This window comes from Helianthus annuus, chromosome 11, assembly GCF_002127325.2.
Source record: "Helianthus annuus cultivar XRQ/B chromosome 11, HanXRQr2.0-SUNRISE, whole genome shotgun sequence".
Classification (NCBI taxonomy): Eukaryota; Viridiplantae; Streptophyta; class Magnoliopsida; order Asterales; family Asteraceae; genus Helianthus; species Helianthus annuus.
Window position 1 is genome coordinate 25,940,408 of NC_035443.2, and position 26,395 is coordinate 25,966,802.

Here is a 26,395-nt window from a genome sequence, read left to right on the forward strand (position 1 = left end):
AGTCTTTCGCTTCGCTATGGGTTAAGCAAAGGGCTAGATTAGACTTTTTAGTTTGGGTGTGATGGAGTGTTCTTTATATATGTTGTGTTGATTTCTTCTCATTTAAGACCTGTATCTGCTACTAGTTTCTGGCTATCTTGTTTGCTTTATTAATGGAACAAGTTTTTGCCTTTCAATAAAACAAATCAACACAAAAATATAGCATAAAAATCTAATACAAAAATGTTATACAATATAGAAAATACAACACAATTTTCGTATTTTTTTCATTTTTATATAGCAATATGATGGTTAAATTAAAGATTAAAAAAAATCCCCGATTAATCTTAATCATTAATTAGAAAAATTAAAGACTCTTATTTTAGTTAAGCTAAATCAATTTTTTATTTGATCCTTCACATATACGTTATACGTTGTACGATAGCTATATATTAATAGGTATTTTAACCATATAAATTATATATTAAAAGTAAATATAATAATAACTAGGTTATAACCACGTGTAATAACGGGGTTGAATAAAAAAATTTATATACTAAATAATAAAACAATATATCTTTAAAGCCTCATTTTTGTATGGGTTGAATAAATATAATTTTATATATTAAATAATAAAAAATTATATCTATAAGAACCATATTGTACAGGTTGAATAAATGTAATTTTATATACAAAATAAAAAAGTTATATCTTTAAAACCACGTGTATTACACAGGTTAAATAAATGTAATATTGTTTATCAAATAATAAAATAATACATCTTTAAAAAACCCCATTTATTAAACGGGTTGAATAAATGTAATTTTATATACCAAACAATAAAAAAATTACATCTTTAAAAATATGCGCATTACACGCTTTCAATAAATGTAATTTTCTGTATTAAATAATAAAAAATATATATCCTTAAAAAAACCCGTGTATTGTACGAATTGTGTAAATCTAATTTTATATATCAAATAATAAACAGTTATATCTTAAAAAACCCCATGTGTTACATGGGTCGAGTAAATGTAATTTTATACAGTGAAAATAAAAATATTTAATATATTAATACAAAGTTTAGTTTTCGTGATAAAAATAGATTATTCTGCTGTTGCAAAATTTGTTAACGAAGTCTCAATAAATTTAACACTTTATTTAAAACTCCGTAAATGTAAAATGATAAATAATATTAGTTAATTTTATTTTAAGTTTTGTAAAATTTATTTTATACCAAACTAAACAAAACGTTCAAATATAATTAATTCAAATAAATAATATTATAAATGAGAAGGAGATTAAACTAAATAATAATTATTTATAAGATATTAAACTAATAATATTTAGTAGGAGAGTTATCTATAATATAAGGGAAAATTGGTATTTAATAAATCAACCTTTACCCAGTTGGTAAATAATAATCCAACCTACAGAATTGGTATATAATAATCCTACCTATCAACATGTTGGTGCTCAATGAACTTCCGTTAATTTTTTTTAACTGAAGTTAGTTTTTAAGTTTTATTTATTACACAAACAGCCCCTGTAGTTATAATTTACTAGTTTTAAGTTTTATTTATTACACAAACAGATCCTGTAGTTATAAAAAATCATAAAAATAAAAAAAAAATTCTAAAAAATAAAAAAAATCTAAAAAATCAAAAAAAAATATAAAAAATCATAAAAATTCTAAAAAATAAAAAAAAAACTCTAAAAATCAAAAAAATTCTAAAAAATCCAAAAAAATCATAAATATCCTAAAAAAAATAAAAAAAATCTAAAATATTCAACTAAAATGCACAAAAAACTTAGAAATTTGTGATTGTTTGATCTTGTCAACCAGGTGCAAACAACAAAAAAAAACATTAACTAATACCTTCCAAGGCCAAAGAGTTGTAATTGAAGTCTCAGCCATAGAAAAAAAAACAGACAAACCAAAAAGTGCAGCCAAAATCAACCCCTGTTCCTTCAAAACCTTAAGAACCATCAAAACTTTTGGCATATAATTGACCATAGACCCTTTAACCTGCTCCAAACCCACAAAATTCCCACCATTTAAAACCCCTTCCGCAGCCAAAACCCCTCTGCATCCCAACACACAACAAACAGCCCCCAAAATCAAACCTTTTTTAACCAAGATTTCAAGAAAACTGGAACCCAAAGTTGAGGGGTTGTCAAGACTGCTGCTACTTTTGACCCAAACAGATCTCAAGCCTCTGTCTTTTTGAACAGCAGTGGTGAATCTTGAATCGTAAAAGTTTGTTAGAGCAATCTTGGGGCTGAATCGAAGAGGGGTACAATGTAAGACTCGTGGGGGTGTTCTTGATGGTAATCTGAAAATGGGGAGTTTAAGTTTAGGGGTTGTTTGGTACGATGAAATTGAGGAGTCAATAGCGACCACATCCATGTGGGTATTTCTTGAAAATAGACGATTGGTGGATTGAATAGGGTTTTGTGAGATGGGTTAGTGGAGAAGATGAATATGGTGGTGGTGGTGTTGTTGCTTATTGGATTTTTTTAAGATTTTTTTTATTTTTTAGAATTTTTTTTTGATTTTTTAGGATTTTTATGATTTTTTAGGATTTTTATGATTTTTTAGAATTTTTTTATTTTTTAGAGTTTTTTTGATTTTTTAAAATTTTTATGATTTTTTATATATTTTTTATATATTTTTTAGATTTTTTTTTGATTTTTTATGATTTTTTAGAATTTTTATGATTTTTTATAACTACAGGGTCTGTTTGTGTAATAAATAAAACTTAAAACTAGTAAATTATAACTACAGGGGTTGTTGGCGTAATAAATAAAACTTAAAAACTAACTTCAGTTAAAAAAAATTAACGGAAGTTCATTGAGTACCAACATGTTGATAGGTAGGATTATTATATACCAATTCTGTAGGTTGGATTATTATTTACCAACTAGTTAAAGGTTGGTTTATTAAATACCAATTTTCCTAATATAAGATATTAAATTAAATAATATTTTGTAGGAGGATTATCTATAATTAATTAGAAGAAATTAAATTAAAATAATAATTATCTATAAGAGATGACCTAATATGATAACAAGTGTCCCTAAAGTGGTTTCTTTTATTATAGTAGTTAGATAATAATAATAATAATAATAATAATAATAATAATAATAATAATAATAATAATAATAATAATAATAATAATAATAATAGTTCCCTGTTGGTGCGTTTCGGGTTTGCTTTATGTGTAGTGTCTAGCTTGTTGCTAGTTTCTAATAAAATACCGTTACGTTGGCTGTTAAAAATAATAATAACAATTAATTATGGGATGGGGAAATTGGTAGGCTCCTCTCATTTAAGGAGACGTGGCATATCAAGATTTAAAGTAGATGTGGCATATTAAGATTTGCGCTTGTTTCAGTTAGTCTGAGATCCCATCTCATGATCCCATGCCATGTGTATGACCCACAGTAGCGTTTACATTAATTAATTAGTATGCCAATGGGAACACGGAAGTTTGTCAAATAAGAGCATACACGGTTTGCCGTTCAAAAAAAAAAAAAAAAAAGCATACACGGTTTGGGCCAGTCCGTTTCAACAGGTTGTTGACAAAACTGCCCTCGGTTTGGTAAATCGTTTGTAGTTTCCTATATTGAAGTTGATGATCGGCTTTATCGGTTTCCACCCTATATGCATTCGGGTAGTTTTAACTTTTAAAAGTGAAAAACAATGATTAATAGTTTTGTCGGCTTCATCGGCTTTAGATGTAATAGTCTCGTTTTGCTTGCTTCGCTTTTTCGCTTTGTCGTATTGTATCTCAGCTTTTTGCTGACTTTTTATCTATCTACTATAATAAAAGAAACCAAGTTTTGCACACGTGTCATTCATAGAAGGTATCATCAAATCTATATTTATCTTATATTAACTAAATAAATAAATAATAAATTAATATTAAATCTTATCATACTTTAATAAAAAATTATCCTCAAATCTAAATTGTTAATTTAATATATTTTTAAAATAAATACCTCTCTTTCCTACTTATCTTATATTAAATATATAAATAATAAATTAAGATTAAATATTATCCTAATTTATTAAAAATATAAGTTTTTTTATTAATTGATATACAAAATTATATTTATTTAACTCGTGTAAAACGCGGGATTTTTAAAAATATAATTTTTTTTATTATTACTATACAAAGTTACATTTATATAACACGTGTAATACACGAAGTTTTAAATATATAACTTTTTATCATTTGCTAAGTAAAATTAGAATTATTTAACACGTGTAATATACGGGGTTTTAAGGATACAATTTTTTTTATTATTTGGTAGATTTTTCAACCCGACTATACACGGATTTTTTAAAGATACGACGTTTTTAGTATTTAATATGCAAAATTACATTTATTTAATATGTGTAATACACATGGTTTTTAAAGATATAACTTTTTTTAGATCTATTCAACACGTGTAACATACAGGGGTTTTATGGATGTAATATTTTTATTATTTGGTAGATTTATTCAACCCGATTATACACAGGTTTTTTTAAAGATACGACGTTTTTAGTATTTAGTATACAAAATTACATTTATTTAATATGTGTAATACACATGGTTTTTAAAGATATAACTATTTTGTATTATTTAATATATAAATTACATTTATTTAACCCATACAATATACGGGGTTCATAAAGATATAACTTTTTTATTATTTAATATATAAAATTACATTTATTCTACCCGTGTAATACACGGGGTTCTAACCCAGTATATATATAAAGCGTTTTGTCGTTAAAAAAAGTGAAAAACAATGATTAAGGTGGTATGCCGCATGCGGAGAAGCTCGGGTACTCTGACATATGCTCCGAATATCCTAATAATCACGTAAACGATTTATATAAAAGGACAAGTAATGTTGATATCGTTTTACGTAATATTGAAAACAATAATTATTAATATTTATACAGTTCAGAGTATCCGTAACGAATGGATAAGGGCCGTTTGATTGTTTTTCCTTTCAAGTTTAATTTTCTTTACTTGTATTTATAACAAAGTTATAAAACCTTAAACTTACTAATTTAACAAATTTAAAAGTTTATAAACATATAAACTCTTTAAGAATAAACTTATTATTATTTTTTAATGACAAAACTTACATACTCATATATTACACCAAATAAATCATAAAATACTCCTTGTTTTGGATTGAACTCAAGACCTCCGACTAAGAGATAAAAGCCTCCACTAAATGAGCTAGTCTCATATTTAAAAAATAAACTTATTAACCTATTAAATATTTATGTTCTATAATAGTTTAACTCTTGCATAATCCTTTGAATTTCAATAATAAATTAGGGGTGAATAGTAGGCCCCTAAATTTAGGGACTTGCCTACCACTGTTTAAAATTTGGGGAACAGGCGAATTGGACTGGGAGGCTAATATGGAGTGAGAGTGAAAAAGGAAGATTTTTTTTTTTTTTTTTTTACTATTTGCCTTAAAAATTTAAAAATGGAGAGAAATTTGGTCCTCCTATCATGAACCCGTCACAGCAAATGTGATCACATACGCTATAGCCCGTATATAGCATGAGGTTTTAAAAAACAACACATCACACACAATGAAAAAGATTATACACACGTATTCCAGATCCATACACCTGTATTTTTAACGTTAAATTTCTTTTATTCTATGTCGTCTGTTGGACTTGAACCTAAGGTCTCCCCTTCCATACGCCCTATAAATCAGATGAAATAACTGATAACAAAGTAAGGTATACTAATGATCTCTTGACTTAGTGGTAAGAGGGAGGTGGGAAACTTTGCTTCTCTTGAAAGTCCTAGTTCAAATTCAGGCAAAGAAGATTTTAATACTAAGGGGCTGTTTGGCAACTTCTGAATGGTTAAGTGTTGAACCAATAAAAGTTCTGAACCATTAAATGCTGAACCAATAAGAGGTCTGAACCATTAAGAGCCAATATAATTCTTAAGCGTTCAGAGGAAAATGTTTGACCAATTCAGATTAGAAGTCTTAACCATTCAGACTTAGTATAATGCTTAACCATTCAGAGGCAAGTGTCTGAACCATTCAAACATTTACTCGCGAAACAAACAGTCTGAACCATTAAGTGCTGAACTAGTAAGATATCTGAATCGTTAAGAGCCTTACTAAGAGGTAAACAAACAACCTTTAACTTGGTGATAGTAATATACTAACTAGCAACATTCTAACCATATACCGTTAAAAAAAAAAAAAAGTAAGGTGTGCTTGACTACTTTCTTTAAAAAAATATCTTTTTAATTCGCCCATCCGATCTACCCATTCCCGTTTTATCACCTACCCTCTAAAGTCGATATATAATATTATTATTGGTGATCTTTACAATCTAGACCCCCAACCCTTGATACTTCCGTAGCAGAAGCAGGTACGACACTCATTAATTCTTCAATCAATCACCTTTAATCTTGATTTTTAACACCCATTTCTCTTCGTATTCGAAGGTACCTTGATCTTTTATAATTCGGAACTTTTTCTTTTAACTAAAGATCAACAATCTGTGTAAAAATCTGGCTTTAGTTGCTTCTTTTCGATCTTTATGCTCTCAAGATTGATCTTAATATTGAACTTGTTAACAGTAATTTACTTGATTGTTTGTTTGAAATCATTTTATCCTGCCTTGGTTAATTAGACTGTAGTCTACTCTAGTCAACTTACTAGGTTATCTTGCATACCCAGTTCTTGTAAATTGAAGATTGATAAGCAATGATTGTAGTATCTTTAGTTAATTGATTGTAGATCTACCAAACGGACCCCAAACATTTGAGACGGGTATTCGGGTACGAGACTATTTTAGAAATTTTTGTGGTTATGGGGCCGGTGTGGTGTTAGATGATGCGCAGCCCGAATACCTGAAAAATACATACCCGTTTACCCAAACCAAACCTGTAACATAGTTGTCAATAGCGATCATCGCTATAGCGCGCTACGTAGTGTACAGGTCCAGTGTTGCTATTTGGGTTGTAGCGATGGATAGCGAAAATAGCGACACTTTATTTTTTATTTTATTTTTTTAAATATAAATAGCAATTAAATATATAGCTATAAAATAGCTGGATTTTAATGTAAAATAGCATATATACCAGGGTATTTTGATATAATATACATATACAATTAAAAAAAAAAATTCTAGTGTATCGCTATTTATAAAATAGCTGCCCGCTATTTATAAAATAGTTGCCCGCTATTTATCGTTATTCGCTATGTAGCATATAGGTACCTTATTGCTAATTGTCGTTATTCGCCATTAACAACTATGACCTGTAAACATTTTTTTATAATATTCTTTCGTTTATGAAAGATAATCACAGTTTATGGTTTAATAGATTCCCCAGTCCCCAAATATAAATTTGAAATTGAGAACAGTAACATTTATATGCAGGTTTGCTGCTGATTTTTCCAACCGGTTAGTGTTAAAAAACTCCATAATGACTCATAAACAAGAGACTTTGCTTGGTTCCGGAGCTCTTGTGGCGATTACCGTCCTTTTATCACTGAAGTTGTTTAGTGATCATCTTTCTCATTGGAAGAAACCCAAAGAACAGAAGGCGATTCTAGTGATAATTCTCATGGCACCCATTTATGCCGTTGATTCTTACGTTGGCTTGCTTGATATTCGTGGTAGCGAGACGTTTTTTGTGTTCTTGGATTCGATCAAAGAATGCTACGAGGGTCTGGTGAGAAACAACATGTTTATTGTGATTTTAAATGTTGGGCAACAAACTATTTCGAGAATTTTATCGATTTGTTTTATGAAATGCAGGTGATGGCAAAGTTCTTGGCTCTGCTGTACACGTATTTGAATATATCTATTAGCAAGAACATCGTCCCGGATGAGATCAAAGGAAGAGAGATTCATCATTCGTTCCCGATGACACTTTTTCAAGTAAAGTTACATTTTTCGTTTCAATTTGTCAGTTATATGGTTTTTAGGCATATAATGACTGAACTAATAGTGGCATGTGCATATTTTACATGAAATACACCGACAAGGTTACTATCTAGAGGTGCTAAGATGGGTGGGTCAATAACATGTCAAAACGGACGTTGTTTTGTACGTGACAAAACGGGTCGGGTTGGTATCACCCACTAGCACTTTTTTGTCTATTCTTATAATTTTTCTGATAATTAATGTGTTCATAATAATTACAACAATATTGACCTAAATGCTTAACTTAAACGATTTAGGAGGTTGTATGCAATTAAAGGTTCGAGTAAAGTACACGGATGGTCCCTGTGATTTACCAAAATTTAGGATTTTGTCCCTAGCTTTCCAAAAGTACACAGATGATCCCTGTGGTTTGTACTTTGCAAAGCTTTTTTCCAAAAGTACATGGATGGTCCTTGTGGTTTGCCTTTGTAACACATTTATTCCCTTAATTTGGACATGCCAAAACATTTAGATTTGTTAGCTGGGGACTAAATGCGTTACAAAGTGCAGACTACAAGGACCATCTATGTACTTTTGGAGACCTAGGGACCAAATCCAAAATTTCGGTAAACCACAGGGACCATCCGTGTCTAAAAGTTTCTTTGGGGGACTGTCACCCACCCGTTTGACCCATTTGACCTGTTTGCGATACAAAAATCACACAACCAACCGGTTAATAAGTAATCGGGTCGAAACTGCCGCCTCATATTACTACGTCTTTTACTGACATATTTATTAATTGAATGCAGCCTCATTCAGTTCGTTTGAACCATCAAAACCTAAAGCTCCTCAAGTATTGGACATGGCAGTTTGTAGTGATCCGTCCTGTGTGCTCTGTTTTGATGATAGTTTTGCAACTGCTTGATATATATCCCGATTGGCTTAGCTGGACAATCACTATGATCTTGAATGTATCGGTTTCCTTAGCGTTATACGCACTTGTGGTCTTCTATCATGTATTTGCTAAAGAATTGGCACCACATAAGCCACTCGCCAAGTTCTTATGTGTCAAAGGGATCGTTTTCTTCTGTTTTTGGCAGGTATAATTCTCACCTCATTTACAAGTAAAATCTTGATTGCTTGTCTTCATGATTGTATCTAAAATTTTGGAGTAAAATGTCATTTTCGTCGCTGAGTTTTGGCTACTCTTGTGACTTTCGTCCAAAGGTTTGTTTTTCCGCATTTGGATCCAAAAGGTTTGAAATCTTGCCATTTTCATCCAACTCGTTAACTCCATCCATTTTTTCTCCGTTAAATGATGGGCGTTTCCATCTTTTTAACAAAAAAACACTATAAGAAATAAAGATCCACCTCTGTTGACTTTGTCAGGGTTTGGGTGGTGACAAAGTCAACAGAGGTGGATCTTTATTTCTTATAGCGTTTTTTTGTTCAAAAGATGGAAACGCCCCTCATTAAACGGAGAAAAAATGGATGGAGTTAACGAGTTGGATGAAAATGGCAAGATTTCAAACCTTTTGGATTCAGATGCGGAAAAAACAAACTTTTGGACGAAAGTCACATAAATGGCCAAACCTCAGGGACGAAAATGACAGTTTACTCAAAATTTTGGATTCAATCCGATGGTATGTTGGGGCACAACTAGGGTGTTTGATGTGCATTTTGAAAGTGACTACTTTAAAAACTGGCGTCATTACAACAATCTGAACCTAAATTGGTGTAAAATCCCCTAACTTGTGATTACCAACCTCAAATTCATGCCTCCTACAAACTAAGATTTATCATTTGCAGGGAATTGTCTTGAGTGGTCTTGCGGCAGTTGGCATAATCAAATCAGAACACTTCTGGCTCGATGTGGCACATATCCAGCAAGCGTTGCAAAACGCGTTGGTGATTGTGGAGATGGTGTTTTTTGCATTCTTTCAGCTGTATGCGTACTCTGCTGCACCATACAAGGATCTTGATGTGAAAGAAAAGAAGAAAGAGTGATTGAATATATTCTTATCAAGGGCGTTATGGTATTTATGTAAGAGCTTAAAACATATGTATTATAATAATGATCAATCTCCTCTTGTAATGATGAGGGCTTGTATTTGGATTAGTTTAAAGGTATTATAAGTTTTGAGTGAAGAGTAACTTATGAGTTTATGGCATTATCTTCACAATTGTGTGATGCAATTCATGAAATAAAATAATAATATGTAATACAGACTAAATAAGTATTGAATTTAACATGAAATCAAGAAAGTTCATACTTGACAATAACTAACACGTGTGGATCACAAGACAAATAAGGAAAATTCATGTTCACTCCCATGGATAACAAAGATTGCCAAGGAGAGGTGGAGGGCGGGATAGACCCAAAGGCTCTGATACCATAAAGTTTATATATTTTTGCGTGTTTGAAAGGAATAATGTAGATGTGTCAAACAAAGGCATAAACGAAACTTGTAGGGTTAAGAGTATTTTAGAGTACTTATTACATTCTTCCATGACGCGGTTCATGACGACTTTACTACGCTGCAGAGTGCCATCAGATTGTGAATGTCAACAAAGCATGAGTTATCATTTGGTATATGTTAATATCCAAGATAATGGTGATTGATTCAATTATTGTTACCTAAAATAACCCAATCAACTACAAATTTTATAAAGTTGCCTTTAAATACTTCCAAAAAAGAAATGATTAAAACCTATTGTTAAAGTGACTGTTCTAATACCATCTCTAACAGAGATGCCTGTGAGGCTGATGGATGTGGTATAAAGCCCTTAGGGGCTTTATTATGCGACCTAAGCGTCACGTAGATTTTAAGATAAAAATGGTGCCCCCTTTAACAATGATGGTGTGGGATAAAACCTAAGCCCCCCCACCAAGTTCATAACGTCCCCATAATTAAATACCAAGACAAAGATAAGCAAAATCTAATTGGTCAAGAGACATGGGTCCCACCAAATGTAGCATTTCACGCCAGCTATCTCTTTGGCGGAGGTCAAGGATAGCGCCTAGGGGTGTAAACGAGCCGAGCCCGAGCTCGGCTCGTTATATTTTTATGAAGCTCGAGCTCGAGCTCGGCTCGGTTCGAGCCTACTTCTCTGAGCTCGAGCTCGGCTCGCGAGTAAAACCCCGAGCTCGAGCTATTTCGAGAACCATCTCAAATGAGCTAAAAGTTTGGCCCGAGCTCGTTTCAACAGCGATTAAGCGAGCCAAAGCTCGGCTCACCAATGCTATCATCGTCATTATTATATTATATATAAAAAACTAAAATTTTGTTTAGACTCGTTTGGGCTCGCGAGCCTAAACGAGCTTTGTATTTCAGGCTCGAGCTCAGGCTCGGGCTCGTTAAGGCTCGACTCGTTCGAGCTTTTAACCAAGCCGATCACGAGTAGCTCTCGAGCCTCTGGGCTTGTTTACACCGCCCAAGAAATGGAGGAGGGGCACCAAAAATGATGAGGTGACAGGGGGCGCTATACCACACCCACCTCCCTCCACCAGCCTGAACATCCTTAAACCAATGTGACAGAGTGAAAGAGAGAGATGGGCCAAGACAATGTCACGAGAAGAGTCCGAAAGTAATTCTCAACTAATAGCATCTCGCGGGCTAATTTTTTTTTTTTTTTTTTTTTGAATGACGAAATTTATAAAAACCAAAAAACTAGCTAGGAGATAGATACAACGACACCAACTAAGAATACAAGCTCGAGAATCTAAAACAACACAAATCTGCTCATTCAAGAGATTTTAGACTAGACCGATTTTCACCGATAAGTATCCGATAGCCTTGATGTACTCGAACAACCTCCCAGCAGGTAACAGTGGACACACCGTAAAAAAGAGAAATAGACAACGCAAAGAAGATAGCCGAAAATGAAATATATAGTTTCTAATAATTCATAGGCCTCCGTACTCCAAGAAAAAGATATCCTTTTTAGTTACACGCCACAAGTTCATTTCAAGAAAACCATGACCCATTTTCAATTTCCATAAACCCAATTCACCTTCTCAATGACGACGACAATAATCCCACAAATTTTCGCCAGTCTCACATATTACAAACCCACAAGAACAACCTTTTCCTCCACAAAATTGCCAAAACCCTTTACTTATTTCACGAAAAAATATGTTTGTTTCTCCCATCAACAAGGTACTAGATTGGGTTTTGAATCCAGTGGCAAACTGTCACTAAATAAAGATCAGCTTAATGAGAGAATAAAGAAGAAGAAAAGGGTAGTTCTTGTTAGGTTTAACAACCTTAAATTCAACGGCGGCGGCGGCGGCGGGAAAGATGACGGCGGGACATCAAGGGTTTTGGGGAATGTTCTTTTGGCTATTGGGTTGACTTATCTTTCTATGACTGGTCAACTTGGTTGGATTCTTGATGCTATTGTTTCCTTTGGGGTATGTATTTGTTATATTTTTAGATTTTAGTTAGTTTCATTTTAAGTTCAAAGATTGATATAAAGATTGTGAATTTTAAGTAATTGTGTTCAAGATTGTTGATTTATTAGTTCATGCTAATATGTTGTAGTTTTAATGGCAGCTTTTTGTGGTCATTGTTCCAGTTGTGGGTTTTGGAGCTCTTATTTGGTGGGCAAGTAGAGATATGGTTGAGATTAAAGTAAGATTAACTAATAACAATCTTTGTAATTTGCAGAGTTATGTATAATATATCTTATAGCGAATAATTCGTAGTCGTTTTTGCGAGTTAGTTGGGCAATTAGTTGTTTGTTTTGGAAGTAATGTTGAGGTACCCTTTTGATTTTTGTGCAGTGTCGGAATTGTGAAAGTGAATTTGAAGTTTTTAAGTAAGAACCTTGACCCAGATTGTTATGATTCTCGTTTCGAGAGCTTGTATGGAATCTTGTTTCTGATTCGGTTGTTGTATTGTTGGTTGCAGGTCTATGTTAAATGATGAACCACAGCTTTGTCCCTATTGCAGTCAACCTTTTTCAGGTAAAAGATGCAACGTCGGGTAACGGCCTAACGGGTTGAAATGGGTTCTGACCAAAATGGGCTCGGGTTGAAACGAGTCTTTTTTCATGACCTCATCTTTGATGGTATTCTGTAATTGGGATCGTTTCTTATAACTGAATATATATTGGATTTCAGTGGTGGGTGACGAGTTTGTAAGGGATCCTTCGAAAACCTACAAGGAATCTACAACATTTGGTGAAACATTCAGCGAATTGTTTTCGCAATCAAAGAAAGGTAATCCAATTTGGTGAAACATTCGCTTTTGATAATTTGAGATTTGTATTTTTTACTCTTTCATATATCTGCATGATTTCTGCAGGGAAGGCTTCATCTAGAGCTGTTATTGATGTTGAAGCCGAGGTTAAGGATGTCGAATAAATATACATGTCAGAGCTCATATAATTTTGTTAACTTGTCAATATGTATTATATAATTTGTTGTAAAACAACACACAGGTAGTTGTTAGAACCAAAACAAATGTATCAGTTCGAACTTGTTTCTTTAGATATGGGAGTGTCTATAGGGGGTCATTGTTGATGACGCTTGCTACACGTTGCCTGCCACGTGGTTTGGACTTTGACGAGACGTTTAATCATGTTTCCATAATCCATATCGACCACCAATCACATTGCTGTCAACATTGTTGTTTTTCGCTCTTGGCTTGTTTATAAACTTGAATGTATTCCTATATGGTTGTTTATATTAGGTTCTATATATGGAACAGCCTATTGGGTAGGTCCATTTTCCCCCAATTACGTGTGGCGTATCTAGAAGACTCTTAACTCTTAACAACAGATATGACGTGTATCTGGATATTCTTGTTCTGATGATATGACCGCCTTGCTGCCATGCTTATACAAAGTCGTCATATAATATTTGATATTTACCCGCCCTGATACTGCCTATGATGTTTTGTAGGCTTGCATTTACATTCAGTACTACGCTTGCGAATCACATATGCTAGCATAAAACGTATACTCAAGCATATATTCGGGACACCCTTATGCATGACTTCCATATTCATCCTTCCTTTATCGTCTCTCTTGTATTTTACACTAACGCTGGCCTTGTAAGCGTCGTATTATGTCTCGTACTAGTGTGGAAGCTAAATCTAGAGCTATTGCAAGTGTTGCTGAAGTAGCTTGACTTCATAACCTTCTTAAGTTGCATTGTCCACTCCCGCGCCGTGTCGTGTTTCTATAATAAAGTGAGTAAATTTTATTCAACATCTAACCCAATACAACGCTAACTTACCAAAGAAAACCAATTTCATCTCATCACCCCAAAAAAGAATTTAGACGAATGTATTTGCTTGAGGTCCATGTCAAAGAGGGTATAATTTCCACAAACATATTTCGGTGGTATATTAAGACGTTTTATGGTACGATGGTAAACATAGAAAGTGGTTAGAATATAGTGCCATAACAGATAAAGTGTATTACTTATATTGTTACGTGTTTAAGAAAGTGGACAAAATGATGCATTTGTGAGTGAAGAATCTCAAGATTTGATACTCATGTTGGTAAATGCAATAGTTTTCATAGCAAAGCATTTCAAAAAGGGGAATACTTACTTAAAGAAGCTCAATATGTAAATGTGGGTCTTGAAAACGTATTTATAAGCAAAAAAAGAATATAGAATCCAACTATGTACTTCAGTTATACTTGCCAAAGGTTTGTTGAATGTTGTTTACCTTTTCAGGGTCATGGGTCATGATGAGTCTAAAGGATCTCTCTGTAAAGGACATTTCTTAGAGTTTTTAAAATTGTTCGGGGAGATTAATGAAGAAATTGATAATGTTATATTAAAAAATGCTCCGGGGAATAACCAAAAGACGGCACCATCAATACAAAAAGACATTCGTAATTGTTTTGCAGAAAAAGTATTAAAGAAGATATTTGAAGAACTTGGTGATGATGTATCGGCTCCATCAATACAAAAAGACATTTGTAATTGTTTTGCTGAAAAAGTATTAAAGAAGATATTTGAAGAACTTGGTGATGATGTATTTTCCATATTAGGTTGATGAATCAAGGGACATTTCTAAAAAGGAACAAATTGTTGTGTTTTTAAGATATGTCGATAAATTAGGATTTGTGAAGGAACGATTTATTGGCATTGTTCATGTTACGAAAACAACTGCGTTATCTCTTAAATCTGCAATTGATAAATTATTTGCTCGTTACAGTTTGAGTTTAGGTAGGGTTAGAGGCAAAGGATATGACGGTACAAGCAACATGTTCGATGAGTTTAATGGTTTGAAATGGTTAACATAGAAGACGTGTATGCACGGGCGGACCTACCCACACTCGTGGGTGGGCGGCCGCACCCCTTGAATTTTTTTACTGTTAATTCTCCGGTAAAATCCCGACCGCACCCCTTGGAAATTTTCAACTGCCCCCTTAGAAAAAAAATATTTTTAATTTATAAAAATAAATTGTAATAAACACTTACTTTTATAAAAATATAACCTAGACATTGATTTTCTATAAAAAAAATATATAACCTAATTTGAAGTATAATAAAATAACCCAACCCAAACTGCCTCTTCCTATTCTGTTTCAGTCTTTCTCCCGCTCTCTCTCGTCTGCAATCCCCAGCTTCCCACTGCCCAGCGACGGCAACAATAACAAACCCCCAAGTTCTCGCCGGAATTCATCAATATCCGGCCGCCAAACCCACCGGAATCCAAACAATACAAGGTACCTTGGTTTTTTAATGTTATATTGTTGATTTATGTTGTTTTTAGAAGAAATAGAGTTATAGAGACGATAAAAAGGTTTGAAATTTATGTCTTTTGATGTCTTTTTGTTGTTTTAGACTTTAGTAGGGTGATTTTGTTGTTTAGATGATTTTTTGGTTGTTACAACTTATAAGATACAAGTAACCAACAATTACTAGGGCTTGAAAAGTAAAACTGAAAATTATGGAGTAATGAAAACCCGTAGGGCGACATTTTAAATATGCTTTTAACGACGCTTGACGTGTTTTTGATGACTATATAAATTTTAGCTTGATGTTTTTTGTTTTACATGACCCGACCCGAACTGACCCGATCCGACTCGATATGAACCGATTCTTTTCTTTTCTTATATACCTATGGGCCTAAAATCTTTAAAAATGTTCCTCACCCCCATGGAAAAATTCATGGGTCCGCCACTGCGTGTATGTTGACCCAAAATATCGAAAAAGGAAGATCAACATCATCAATCGTCACCATTATGTGGTTAATAATTTCAACACGGTTCTCGATATGCAAATTCAAGAGCTTAGAAATCGTTTTAATGAGGTAACCACTGATTTGCTCATGTGTATAAATCCGTGTTGTAATTTTAATGTCTTTACTTTTGATGAAAAAGACAAGCTTATATCAGCCCGACCACTACATTAGTAATGTGAAAAAGGATGAGCGGTTTGACAACTTGAACGGGTAAGTGATCTTGCCAAAAGAATGGTAGAAACAAGCATAAACATTGATTATCCGTTGGTCTATCGTTTAATAAAGTTGTCACTAGTTTTACCGGTTGCAACGACTAGTGTTGAAAGGAGTTTTTTCTCCAATGAAGCATGTGAAGACGAAATTGCGTAATAGGACGAGTGATGAATACATGAACGATGTTTGCATTTGTTACATTGAAAATGAGTTCTTTCATCAAGTTTCGGTCAAAGATGTAATGCAACTTTTTAAAAGATGAAAGCTCGTAGGGAATATGAGTCAAAATGATAGAACCCTAAATCATGTTTATTGAATTAGTAACATAATCAAACATGAAAATACAGTAAGACCTACTTGTGAGGATGTCATCTTTTTATGAAGAGGATGAAGCCATAATTCTCGTTATGGTACTTGGTATTAATTGATTACTTGAGAGAATAGTTAATTCATCATCATCATCATTATCATACTCAGTATATCCCACAAATAGCAAAGCTAAGATAGGGTCTGGGGAGGGTGAGATGTAGACAACCTTACCTCTACCCCGTAGGAATAGAGATGCTGCTTCCAATGAGACCCCTGACTCGATAGTAGTTTTGCATCAAGCCTTGGACATAAGGCACATAACACTCAACAATTGAGTCAAACGCCTATTAGTGCATGTACCCCATTGTCTTTCGGCTATCAACGCCACCACATGATGCATGATTAACCATCCCCTCTTTTAACGTTATTTTCGTGAAATTAGTAAAACAACGTTAAAATTAGTGCACTTTCACTTTTGCCACCCAAGCGCCCACACATATATACATTATATGAGCATACCGCAAGCGGGGCATATGAGAGAATTAGTCAATTAGCATTCTTAAAGAGTTTTCTACTCTTATGATCAATACCATTGATTATGATAATCGAATATTAAAAATCTTTGCATTCTCTTTTAAAGGTACCTAAAAAGAGATCTTAATTGTCGGGAACTAATTACGCCCTGGTAAGGTTTAATCAAGTGATCCGTAAGATCACACTAACGGATTATTTTAACCAATATTATCTCAAAATCATTGAAAAAAAAAGTAGAAAGAGAAAAATGCCCGGATAGTCCCTGTGATTTCGCATTTTTTCACCTACAGTCCCCAACTTTCTAAAACTACCTGAATAGTCCCCAACTTTTCATTTTTTATTCCCGGATAGTCCCTGGGTCTAACTTCAGTTTGTTTTCTCTGTTAAGTGGGTGTGAAATGACCAATTTACCCTTTCCTTTAAAAGGCCAAACCACAGGGACTATCCGGGCATCTTCTTCATTTTTAGAGAAAAACCCCACCACCACCACACTTCATCTTCAACCTCCACCCACCATCACCCTCCTCCACCCTTTAGGGTTTACCACACTCTCCGATCGTCTTCGGAACTCACTCACCTGCAATGGCGACACCACCAATAAACCCGACTTCCGAGAACTTGATTTTGCTCCTGGGTCGGCTCCGGCTTCACCCATACAGACAAATGAAAAACACAATATCATTGCCTGCCTTCTCTTACCCTCTCGACTGCTCGATCGGTGACCGGAGCCGGGGTGCGAACTCCGACAAACACTCACCCCTGCTTCCTCCCTCTCGAGTCCTCTCTAGTATACACACCGACCGGCTGTCGGCGGTGTCTCCAACGAGCCGCACACACTCACTCGACTCAACCTCTAAACCCTTACTTCCGGTAAAAAATCAGGCAGCGGCGGCGTTGTTACCCGTCTGCCGTTCAGGTGACAGTCACCCACACCCTCGTTCCGACGCCTCGTTTACCGTTCGGAGATGATGATGATGATGATGATGATGATGATGATAATGATGATGATTATTATTATTTCCGACGACCTGAAGAGAGTTACCCTGAAGAGAAGAGCTGGTTTCTTTGAAGAAAGTTGTAAGCTTTATGCTGTGTTATCGCTATATGCTTGTCTTCGTGAATGACTGATGAAAAACAGAGAAATGAAAGGTGGGTCTTTAAACCCTTATCTCATCATCTTAATAGTTTTCATATTTTTTTTATCTTTGATTTTATATATAGCGATAACACAGCTATATGTTTGATTTTATATATATATTTTTCTTGCTTAATAGTTTTCATTTCTTGCTTAACTGTTGCTGAAATTTGACTTGGGTGTTTTAGGGTTTCTTCAAAGAAAATTAAAGAGAAGAAGGTGATGGTGGAGGGTGAAGGAGGGTGATGGTGGGTGGAGGTTGAAGATGAAGTGTGGTGATGTGGTTTTTCTCTAAAAATATAGAAGATGCCCGGATAGTCCCTGTGGTTTGACCTTTTAAAGGAAAGGTTTCACACTCATTTAACAGAGAAAACAAACTGAAGTTAGACCCAGGGACTATCCGGGAACAAAAAATGAAAAGTTGGGGACTATTCAGGTAGTTTTAGAAAGTTGGGGACTATAGGTGAAAAAATGCGAAACCACAGGGACGATCCGGGCATTTTTCTCAAATAGAAAAGACAAACACCAAGGTAAACCCATTAGGAGCAACCTGTTTCACACGTGTAAACCCAAAACCACTACTCCCCCATACCCAGTTAGCAACTCCCTTCACACGCTCACACACGCCGCAAGTCAGAAAACCACCACCCAAAATATCTTCATCTTCTCCATCTTCCTCCCGATCTCTCCCCTTCGTCGTCTCCGGCGATCCAATTCACCGCCGCGTAATCCGACGAAATCAGGAGAGATCTCAATCATCTCATTATCTCAAACTCAATCGCAACCGATTATTATCATTTTTTATAAATTTCATCCGCAGATATGAACGAGAAAGCTGGCGTCTCCAAGGAGCTCAATGCTAGGCACCGAAAGGTCTTGATCTGTGTTTCATTTTATGTGTTTTTAGGTTAAATTGTTAGTTTACGATTATTTGATCTGTTTTTGATCTACTTTTGAGTACTTGTGATGTAACGATTGTTGAATCTGTTTGTTTGGTGATTCGATTCGTTTGTCGACTTGTCGTTTATCATCTATTTTAGAGATTTAGAGATCTGAAGCTTTGATTAGACAGTGATGAAGTTATTAAGAGTTTAAGATTAGTATGATTGGCAAGTTGTTTGTTTGTGAGAAGGTTATCTGAATTTAGGTGTTAAGAATTATGTGATCTATAGGCGGATCGTTTATTATTTTTAGTTACTTGAGGTAAGAGGATTATATTATAAGTTTACTAAAAAATGCTTTTGATCACTTAGCATCTGTGCTTTTACTATTAAATGGGCTATGCTATGACTGTGGATTATGTGATTGGTTAGACGTGTTTGGCAATAAATGTAATAAGAGAACGATTGTGGATTTGTGGGTGTTAAGACCTAAAAGACTATTTGAATGATTTTGATTCAATTGCTTGAACGGTACACGTGCTTACATTGGTCATATAAGGACAAGGGGGTGAATTGCATCTTTGCATCGTATCTTTCGTAATATAACAAGTAATTAGATCAGCATGATTGGCAAGCTGTTTCTCTATGAGAAAGTTATATGAATTTAGTTGTTAAGAGTTCTGTGATCTCTAGGAAGATCATATTTTATATATAGTCAACTAAACTACACTATGAGGATTTCCTTCCATACGTTTAGTATATGTTGTTGATCACTTAGCTTTTACTATACATGGGCTATGCCAATGGATAACGTGATTAATCGGAACTTTTGAATCAATAAGTGTAATAAGAGAGCGACCGTCAGCGCTAAATGATCATTTGAATGATTTTGATTCAATTGTTTGAAAGACACGCGTGATTGCATTTGTTGCATAAGGAAAGGGTGAATCAAGAGGCTGACTACAATCTATAACTTTATTTCTTACAAAATGATATAATTCGATAATGAAGATAGAGACTATAGAATTTAAACGTCATTCGTTTGTAGATTTGGTCATCGAGATTGAACGTTATAGATTTAAAAGTTAAATTGTCTACATTTATTAACTTGCAAAGTGAAAACAATATAATTTCTATACTTTTGTTCAAAGTAATGTTCTATGTGTACGGTTGTGCAAACGGTTACGTGAATTCCTTGTTTTCAGATACTAGAAGGACTTCTTAAATTGCCGGAGAATAGGGAGTGTGCTGATTGCAAAACCAAGTAAGTGATGCATTTATGACATTATCAATCAAAGTGTATTTATTATCTAGCTATATCAGTCATAAGATGCTAATACCGACCTTTCCATGGCAGAGGTCCTCGATGGGCTAGCGTGAATTTAGGCATCTTTATATGCATGCAGTGTTCTGGTATCCACCGAAGCCTTGGGGTCCACATATCAAAGGTAATAAAACTATTATTCTGATTGATGCGAGACCTTCATTTCCATCTAGCATTGTATGTAGATGTGGCTGTAACAAAGATTTTTTCTCTCATTATCTATTGGTGCACTTCTTCCCAGGTGAGATCGGCTACACTGGACACATGGCTTCCTGAACAGGTTGCATTCATCCAATGTAAGACATGTTTCTCCTATTTTCTGTGTTCAAGAGTGTAGGCCTGTAAACGAACCGAACGAACACGAACATGGGCATGTTCGTGTTTGTTCATTTATCTTTAAGCGAACACGAACACGAACACGAACATAAACATATAATAGAACACATTTTTTTGTTCATGTTCGTTCATTAAGAAAATAGGCATGTTCTTGTTCGTTCATGTTCATTCGTTTAAAACCTAAACAAACAGTTCACGAACATAGTGGAACAAACATAAACGAACATAATGGAACAAACATAAACGAACACAACTTAACATTAATGAACAAAAATGAACTAGTGTAACACATCACAGTTCATCCAAAAACACATCTAAATTAGTGGTTTAAATGTACATGATTCAGTTACATGGTTTTTTATATAATATATGTGTGGGTGCTCAGGGGAAAAAGTGAAATTGCACTAACTTTAACGTTATTTTACAAATTCCGTGAAAATAACGTTAAAAGCGGTGGACGTTAATCATGCATGCATCATGTGGTGGCGTTGATAGCCGAAAGACAAGGGGTACATGCACTAATCGGCCTTTGTCCCGATTGTTGAGTGTTATATGCCTTATGTCCAAGGCTTGATCAAAACTACTATCGAGCCGGGGGTCTCACTGGAAACAGCCTCTCTATTCCTACGGGGTAGAGGTAAGGCTGTCTACATCTTACTCTCCTCAGACCCTACCTTAGCTTTGCTATTGATGGGATTTACCGAGTATGATGATGATGATGCTGATGGTGATCAATTACGATCAGTGGTGGACCTAGGAATTATTTGTTGGGGGTGCGGATGAGTGGTTCAAGCATATTCTCAAGGGGTACGGTCGGGTTTTTTGCCTAAAAAATACACTTTTTTTTCTCAAGGGGTGTGCTCGCCCACCCAGGTAGACACTTAGGTCTGCCCCTGATTACGATATGTTCAATTGGAAAGCTCATTTATTATTACTATAAAGTTCTGTAATTCTGTTACTAATTAGTTATATATATGTAAGTAGTTAAAAGCCTCTTTTTATATTTATATTTTTATAAATATAACTACTTATTATTTATCTAAAATTTAAATGAACAAAGATAAACGTACGAACAAAACGTGTGTTCATGTTCGTTCGTTTAATTAAATGAACAAAAAATTGTGTTCATGTTTGTTCGTTTATAATAAACGAACTTCCCGCCAAAGAATTCATGAGTGGTTCATGGACGTTCAGTTCGTTTATAGGCCTACAAGAATGTATTTAAAGAGGGATTTATTAAAGTTATTCACATGAATTTGTGTTCCTTTTTTCTCAGCTATGGGAAATGAGAAGTCAAATAGTTACTGGGAGGCAGAGCTGCCACCAAATTATGATCGAGTCGGCATTGAGAATTTCATTCGTGCTAAGTACGTATTTTTATTTAGTTATCTGATACCTCTTTATTTTCATATTCGTCATGGTCTATATTATAAACTCGTACGGTTTATACAGATATGAAGACAAGCGATGGGTTGCTAAAGGTGGAAGACCAATCTCACCTCCTGCACCGCAAGAAGAAAAAGTGCCGGTGAAGCCCACTGAGAGTCCCGCTAGTGAAAGAAAAAGTTTTCAAACACATACCGCCAAAAGCAACACACCTGTTGCAAGAATCAATCTTCGTGTGCCTCCAAAAGGACCAGAAAATGTATGTAAACTTGTTATCATTTAACTTGGGGGTGTGAATTTCTGACACGACTCAAAAACACGACACAAACCTAGCACGAAAATTGCCGGTTTGGGTTTAGTCTAAACGGGCTCGGGTCAGTTTCAGGCTGAACACGCGAACCCATTTAGCTAAACCGGTCGGGTTGTTGGGTTGACCCGTTTAACCCATTTATATTGTATTTTATTATTTACATATGTTTTATGTCATAAATTAAATTGGGTGTGTATTTTTTTGCCATAATTATAACTTAAAAAGAGAATTTGACGTAAGATTTTAATATTAATACGTATGTCAGTGATGTTATTAACAGTTTCTTGAGATATTAGGTTCGTTTTGTGTTTGTTATATCTTCTAGATTGAGAAAGTTATTAAAAAATTTCGAATTAACAGGTGGCACAAAAAGCTGAGGCGTCGGTTCCTTCTGCTGAGGTGGCAAAGGAGGTTATTGAAACTGTCACTCCTCCCAAAGTTGAGTTTGCTACTGATCTTTTTGACATGCTGTCAATGGACGATGTTCATACTGAGAAAGTTCCGGAAGCAGCTTCTTCTACAGATGATTTATGGGCAGGCTTTCAATGTATGTTCGCATATCTCCTGTTTCACTTTATTATATCATCCAGCACTGCATTTTCACTTTTTCAGAGTTGACTTACAGATGGTGTTTGACTTTTATTGTATTGCGTTTGCAGCTGCTGTAGAAGTTCCAACTACAGGGGCCACAGATGTTACAAAACCCGTTGACAATAAGCCCAAGCCTGCATCGGGAATAGAAGATCTGTTTAAAGATTCACCTGCTGTCTCACTACCTATTGCATCAGAGAAGCCTAAAAAAGATGTTAAAAATGATATTATGAGTCTTTTTGAGAAGGTATACGTGTTTTATTTTCTCTTCTTGCCATTTCGATCCGTTTACTTGTAACTGAGCCGATTTGACTCGTGTTCTCTTCTAACAAGAGTTGGTTAATGTGGTAAAAGTTGTCCAAAATGTACATTTAATCCCTGAAATCTCTTAAATAATTGTATTCAAAAGTTAGATGCTGTTATTCTTGAAAGAGTAAAATGCCATTTTCGTCCCTGAGGTTTGGCGAGTTTTGTGACTTTCGTCCAAAGGTTTGTTTTTCTGCATTTGGAGTCAAAGGTTTGAAATCTTGCCATTTTCATCTAGCTCGTTAACTCCATCCATCTTTCTTCGTTAAGTTAGGGGTATTTTCTTTTTTTTGTTAACTTAAAGGGCAATTCGCTCCTTTTCTTTTTTATGTAAAAAGACCAAATTCCGCTGAAAAAGACTTAATTTCCCTTTAAGTTAACAAAAAAGATGGAAGTACCCCTGACTTAACGGAGAAAAATGGATGGAGTTATTGCGCCGGATGAAATGGCAAGATTTCAAACCTATTGGATCCAGTTTCGGAAAAACAAACCTTTGGACGAAAGTCGCAAAACTGGCCAAACCTTAGCGACGAAAATGACATTTTACTCTTCTTGAAATAATATGAATTTTGTCGTAATATATAAAACTAATTGTTTATAAAAGGTTCGAAACCAGTGCACAATCAGCTTGTTTGTTTTCACCGTTTACCATAACAAAGTCTATTCTGGCAGTTTATTTATGATATCTTTTGAATTGGTGAATAGTATTGTTCTTTTTTCTTTGTATAATCACCGTGGATGATAATGCGCACTGATTTCGTTTTTACGTTTTTTTAGCAGAGTAATAATACATCACCGTATGCTCTTCATCAGCAGCAACTTGCTATGCTAGCTCAACAGCAGTACCTACTTATGGCTGCTGCAGCTAAATCAGGTGGGTTGCCAAATTTAGTCGGGAATGGGCAACAACAAGGATCCGCTGGTAGCGCTACAAACGTGTCTGGTCAAAATTGGCCAAATTTTGGGTACCAAATCCCAGGAATGCAGATGCCAGCTCCCGGAAAAGTTGAATTAGATAAATATTTGCAGCAGGTATACAATTCATTTACTGCGTTTTGGGTTCATGTACAGATCGCAAAATGGACGGGTTGCGGGTCATTTTTTGTACGAATCAGGTTTGGGTTCATGTGAAATACTTTTTGTCTAGAAGCTATGCAGTTAATATCGGTGATATATCAGTTATCGGTCCCATGTAAAATATCGGTACCGGTATTATCGGCGATATGTGACCGGTACATCACCGATTTTCCCGATATTAGTACCTTTCTTCTTAGTTCTACCATTTGTCTTTCTTCTTATTGCTGCTATTAGTGATTCAAGTCTTAATTGTTAATTGTTAGTGTTAAATGTTGGTGTTTTAAGTCTTAATCAGTTCTACTTGCTACAGTTGTTAGTGTTTTGCAAGTTGCAAAAGGTTAATTTGTTAATGGTAGGAGAATATACTGAACTGTCGGTGTTAAATTGCTATTTATATAAATTCTGCATGATATTAAAATTGCCGATATCCCACCATATCCGATATTTTACCTCATTAACTGCATAGTCTAGAAGTTTATCCATCAACAGATGGAATCAGTAATGGTTCGAAATTTATATTATTTTAGTACTACTTTAAATTTTGAATAGAATGGATTCCGAGGTTTTAACCCGTTTAAAGTGTGCCCTTTTTAGTTTTTATTCTAATTATATGCAACTCGTTTGACCGTTAGAGATGAAACATAACCCAAGTCAGATTTATCAATAAATTAGTTATAATTGTGTCTAGGTATTTCTTTCTATTCAACTTTCCAAATATATTCTACGCATTAATAAATACCGAAAAAACAGTATTTGGATAAAAGAGCGTTTGCTTGCTATAAATTTCACATATAATTTGCGTTATTTTAACTAGATGGGAAACATGGGAGCAGCAAATCCAGTTGCGAATTCTTTTCCGGTTCCAACATCCAGGTATAAATCTTTCTTAATTACGCTTTTAAATTTTTGAAAATTTTAGCTTATTTATACTTTGGTATAAATGTATAATCAGCATGTACACAATGGGCCTGAATAGCGGCACCAATGGCATGACGCCACCTGGAGTTATGGGGCAAACTTCTTCTTTCAACAGCATGGGTCCCTCCGGAGCATCCAAACCACAGTCTACGACTCAAGTACCATCTGCTTCCCCCTCCCAGTCAGCAAAAGACTATGATTTCTCGTCGTTAACTCAAGGGATGTTCTCAAAACCTTGAGCGGTAGTTAAAGTATATGATAAAGCGCGCAATTCATAAAGAAAAAAAAAGTTATTTTCCCTGTATCAGGGATTGTAAACCATTTGTAGAGGATACAGTTTTCAACTTTTACTTCCATTTCATCTGTTTTGTGATACATTCATGAGGATGGTTTCTTCTCTTTTACTTGTTATTTCCGGTTTTAGTTTTTTCGACGTATGTTGTTTTTCTTTGTTTATGTATAATGAAAGATTATGCTCTACCTATTTTACTCTGTCTCTTCAATAATTGAAGAAATCACATGGGTTGCTACACGTTTAGCCTTGTTTTTTCCATGGCATGTGATTTGATAGTCACCTTTTTAGCAACAATTCCTAGATTTTCTAGAATAAATACATCTATACAAACGCGTATAGATAACTTGATTGCTGGTTTAATCCTTCTTTTGGTCGTGGAGCACACCACTTAATCATTAATCATTGGTTTAATCACTTGACAGACAATGCAAACCCATATTTTTAGATTTGGTCATTATGGGTATTTAGTTTGAACTACTAGAAAACTTTTTTTTTTTGGGTAAAGGGGACGGACCCGGTTAAAAGTTTATTGATATTAAAAGATATTTACAGAAAGAGCAATGGGCCCCCGGTTAAAAATTTATTGGTGGAAACGGGTCTGGTATGGAACCGGTTTATGGAAAGAGAAGTTATCGGTTGGGTTAGGTTATGGAACCGGTTTATGGAAAGAGAA

General features: G+C 34.6%; 3 protein-coding genes across 6 annotated transcripts; all 3 read left to right on the plus strand.

Annotated features, from left to right (window-relative positions):
* Positions 1-6,245: 6,245 nt before the first annotated feature.
* LOC110889822 (transmembrane protein 184C) lies at positions 6,246-10,068 on the plus strand. 3 transcript variants are annotated; one of them, XM_022137383.2, is made up of 5 exons: positions 6,246-6,394; positions 7,409-7,703; positions 7,790-7,912; positions 8,707-8,997; positions 9,707-10,068. In XM_022137383.2, the coding sequence occupies exons 2-5, from the start codon at positions 7,455-7,457 to the stop codon at positions 9,902-9,904; spliced, it is 861 nt and encodes a 286-aa protein (XP_021993075.1). In that variant the 5' UTR covers positions 6,246-6,394; positions 7,409-7,454; the 3' UTR covers positions 9,905-10,068. The 3 variants fall into 3 exon arrangements, with proteins under 3 accessions (XP_021993075.1, XP_021993076.1, XP_035835557.1); XM_022137384.2 differs by having other exon boundaries at positions 6,287-6,470; XM_035979664.1 differs by having other exon boundaries at positions 6,287-6,394; positions 7,393-7,703.
* A 1,651-nt stretch (positions 10,069-11,719) lies between these two features.
* LOC110889821 lies at positions 11,720-13,525 on the plus strand. Its single transcript, XM_022137382.2, has 6 exons — positions 11,720-12,311; positions 12,454-12,531; positions 12,684-12,718; positions 12,811-12,866; positions 13,023-13,121; positions 13,207-13,525. The coding sequence occupies exons 1-6, from the start codon at positions 11,919-11,921 to the stop codon at positions 13,263-13,265; spliced, it is 720 nt and encodes a 239-aa protein (XP_021993074.1). The 5' UTR covers positions 11,720-11,918; the 3' UTR covers positions 13,266-13,525.
* Positions 13,526-18,839: 5,314 nt separating this feature from the next.
* On the plus strand, positions 18,840-25,913 carry LOC110889820 (ADP-ribosylation factor GTPase-activating protein AGD5). Of its 2 annotated transcripts, none has more exons than XM_022137380.2 (11): positions 18,840-19,171; positions 20,385-20,443; positions 20,537-20,627; positions 20,745-20,799; positions 22,116-22,206; positions 22,292-22,484; positions 22,896-23,082; positions 23,195-23,373; positions 24,210-24,464; positions 25,324-25,382; positions 25,462-25,913. In XM_022137380.2, the coding sequence occupies exons 1-11, from the start codon at positions 19,121-19,123 to the stop codon at positions 25,664-25,666; spliced, it is 1,425 nt and encodes a 474-aa protein (XP_021993072.1). In that variant the 5' UTR covers positions 18,840-19,120; the 3' UTR covers positions 25,667-25,913. The 2 variants fall into 2 exon arrangements, with proteins under 2 accessions (XP_021993072.1, XP_021993073.1); XM_022137381.2 differs by having other exon boundaries at positions 18,917-19,171; positions 24,213-24,464.
* The last annotated feature ends 482 nt before the right edge of the window (positions 25,914-26,395 follow it).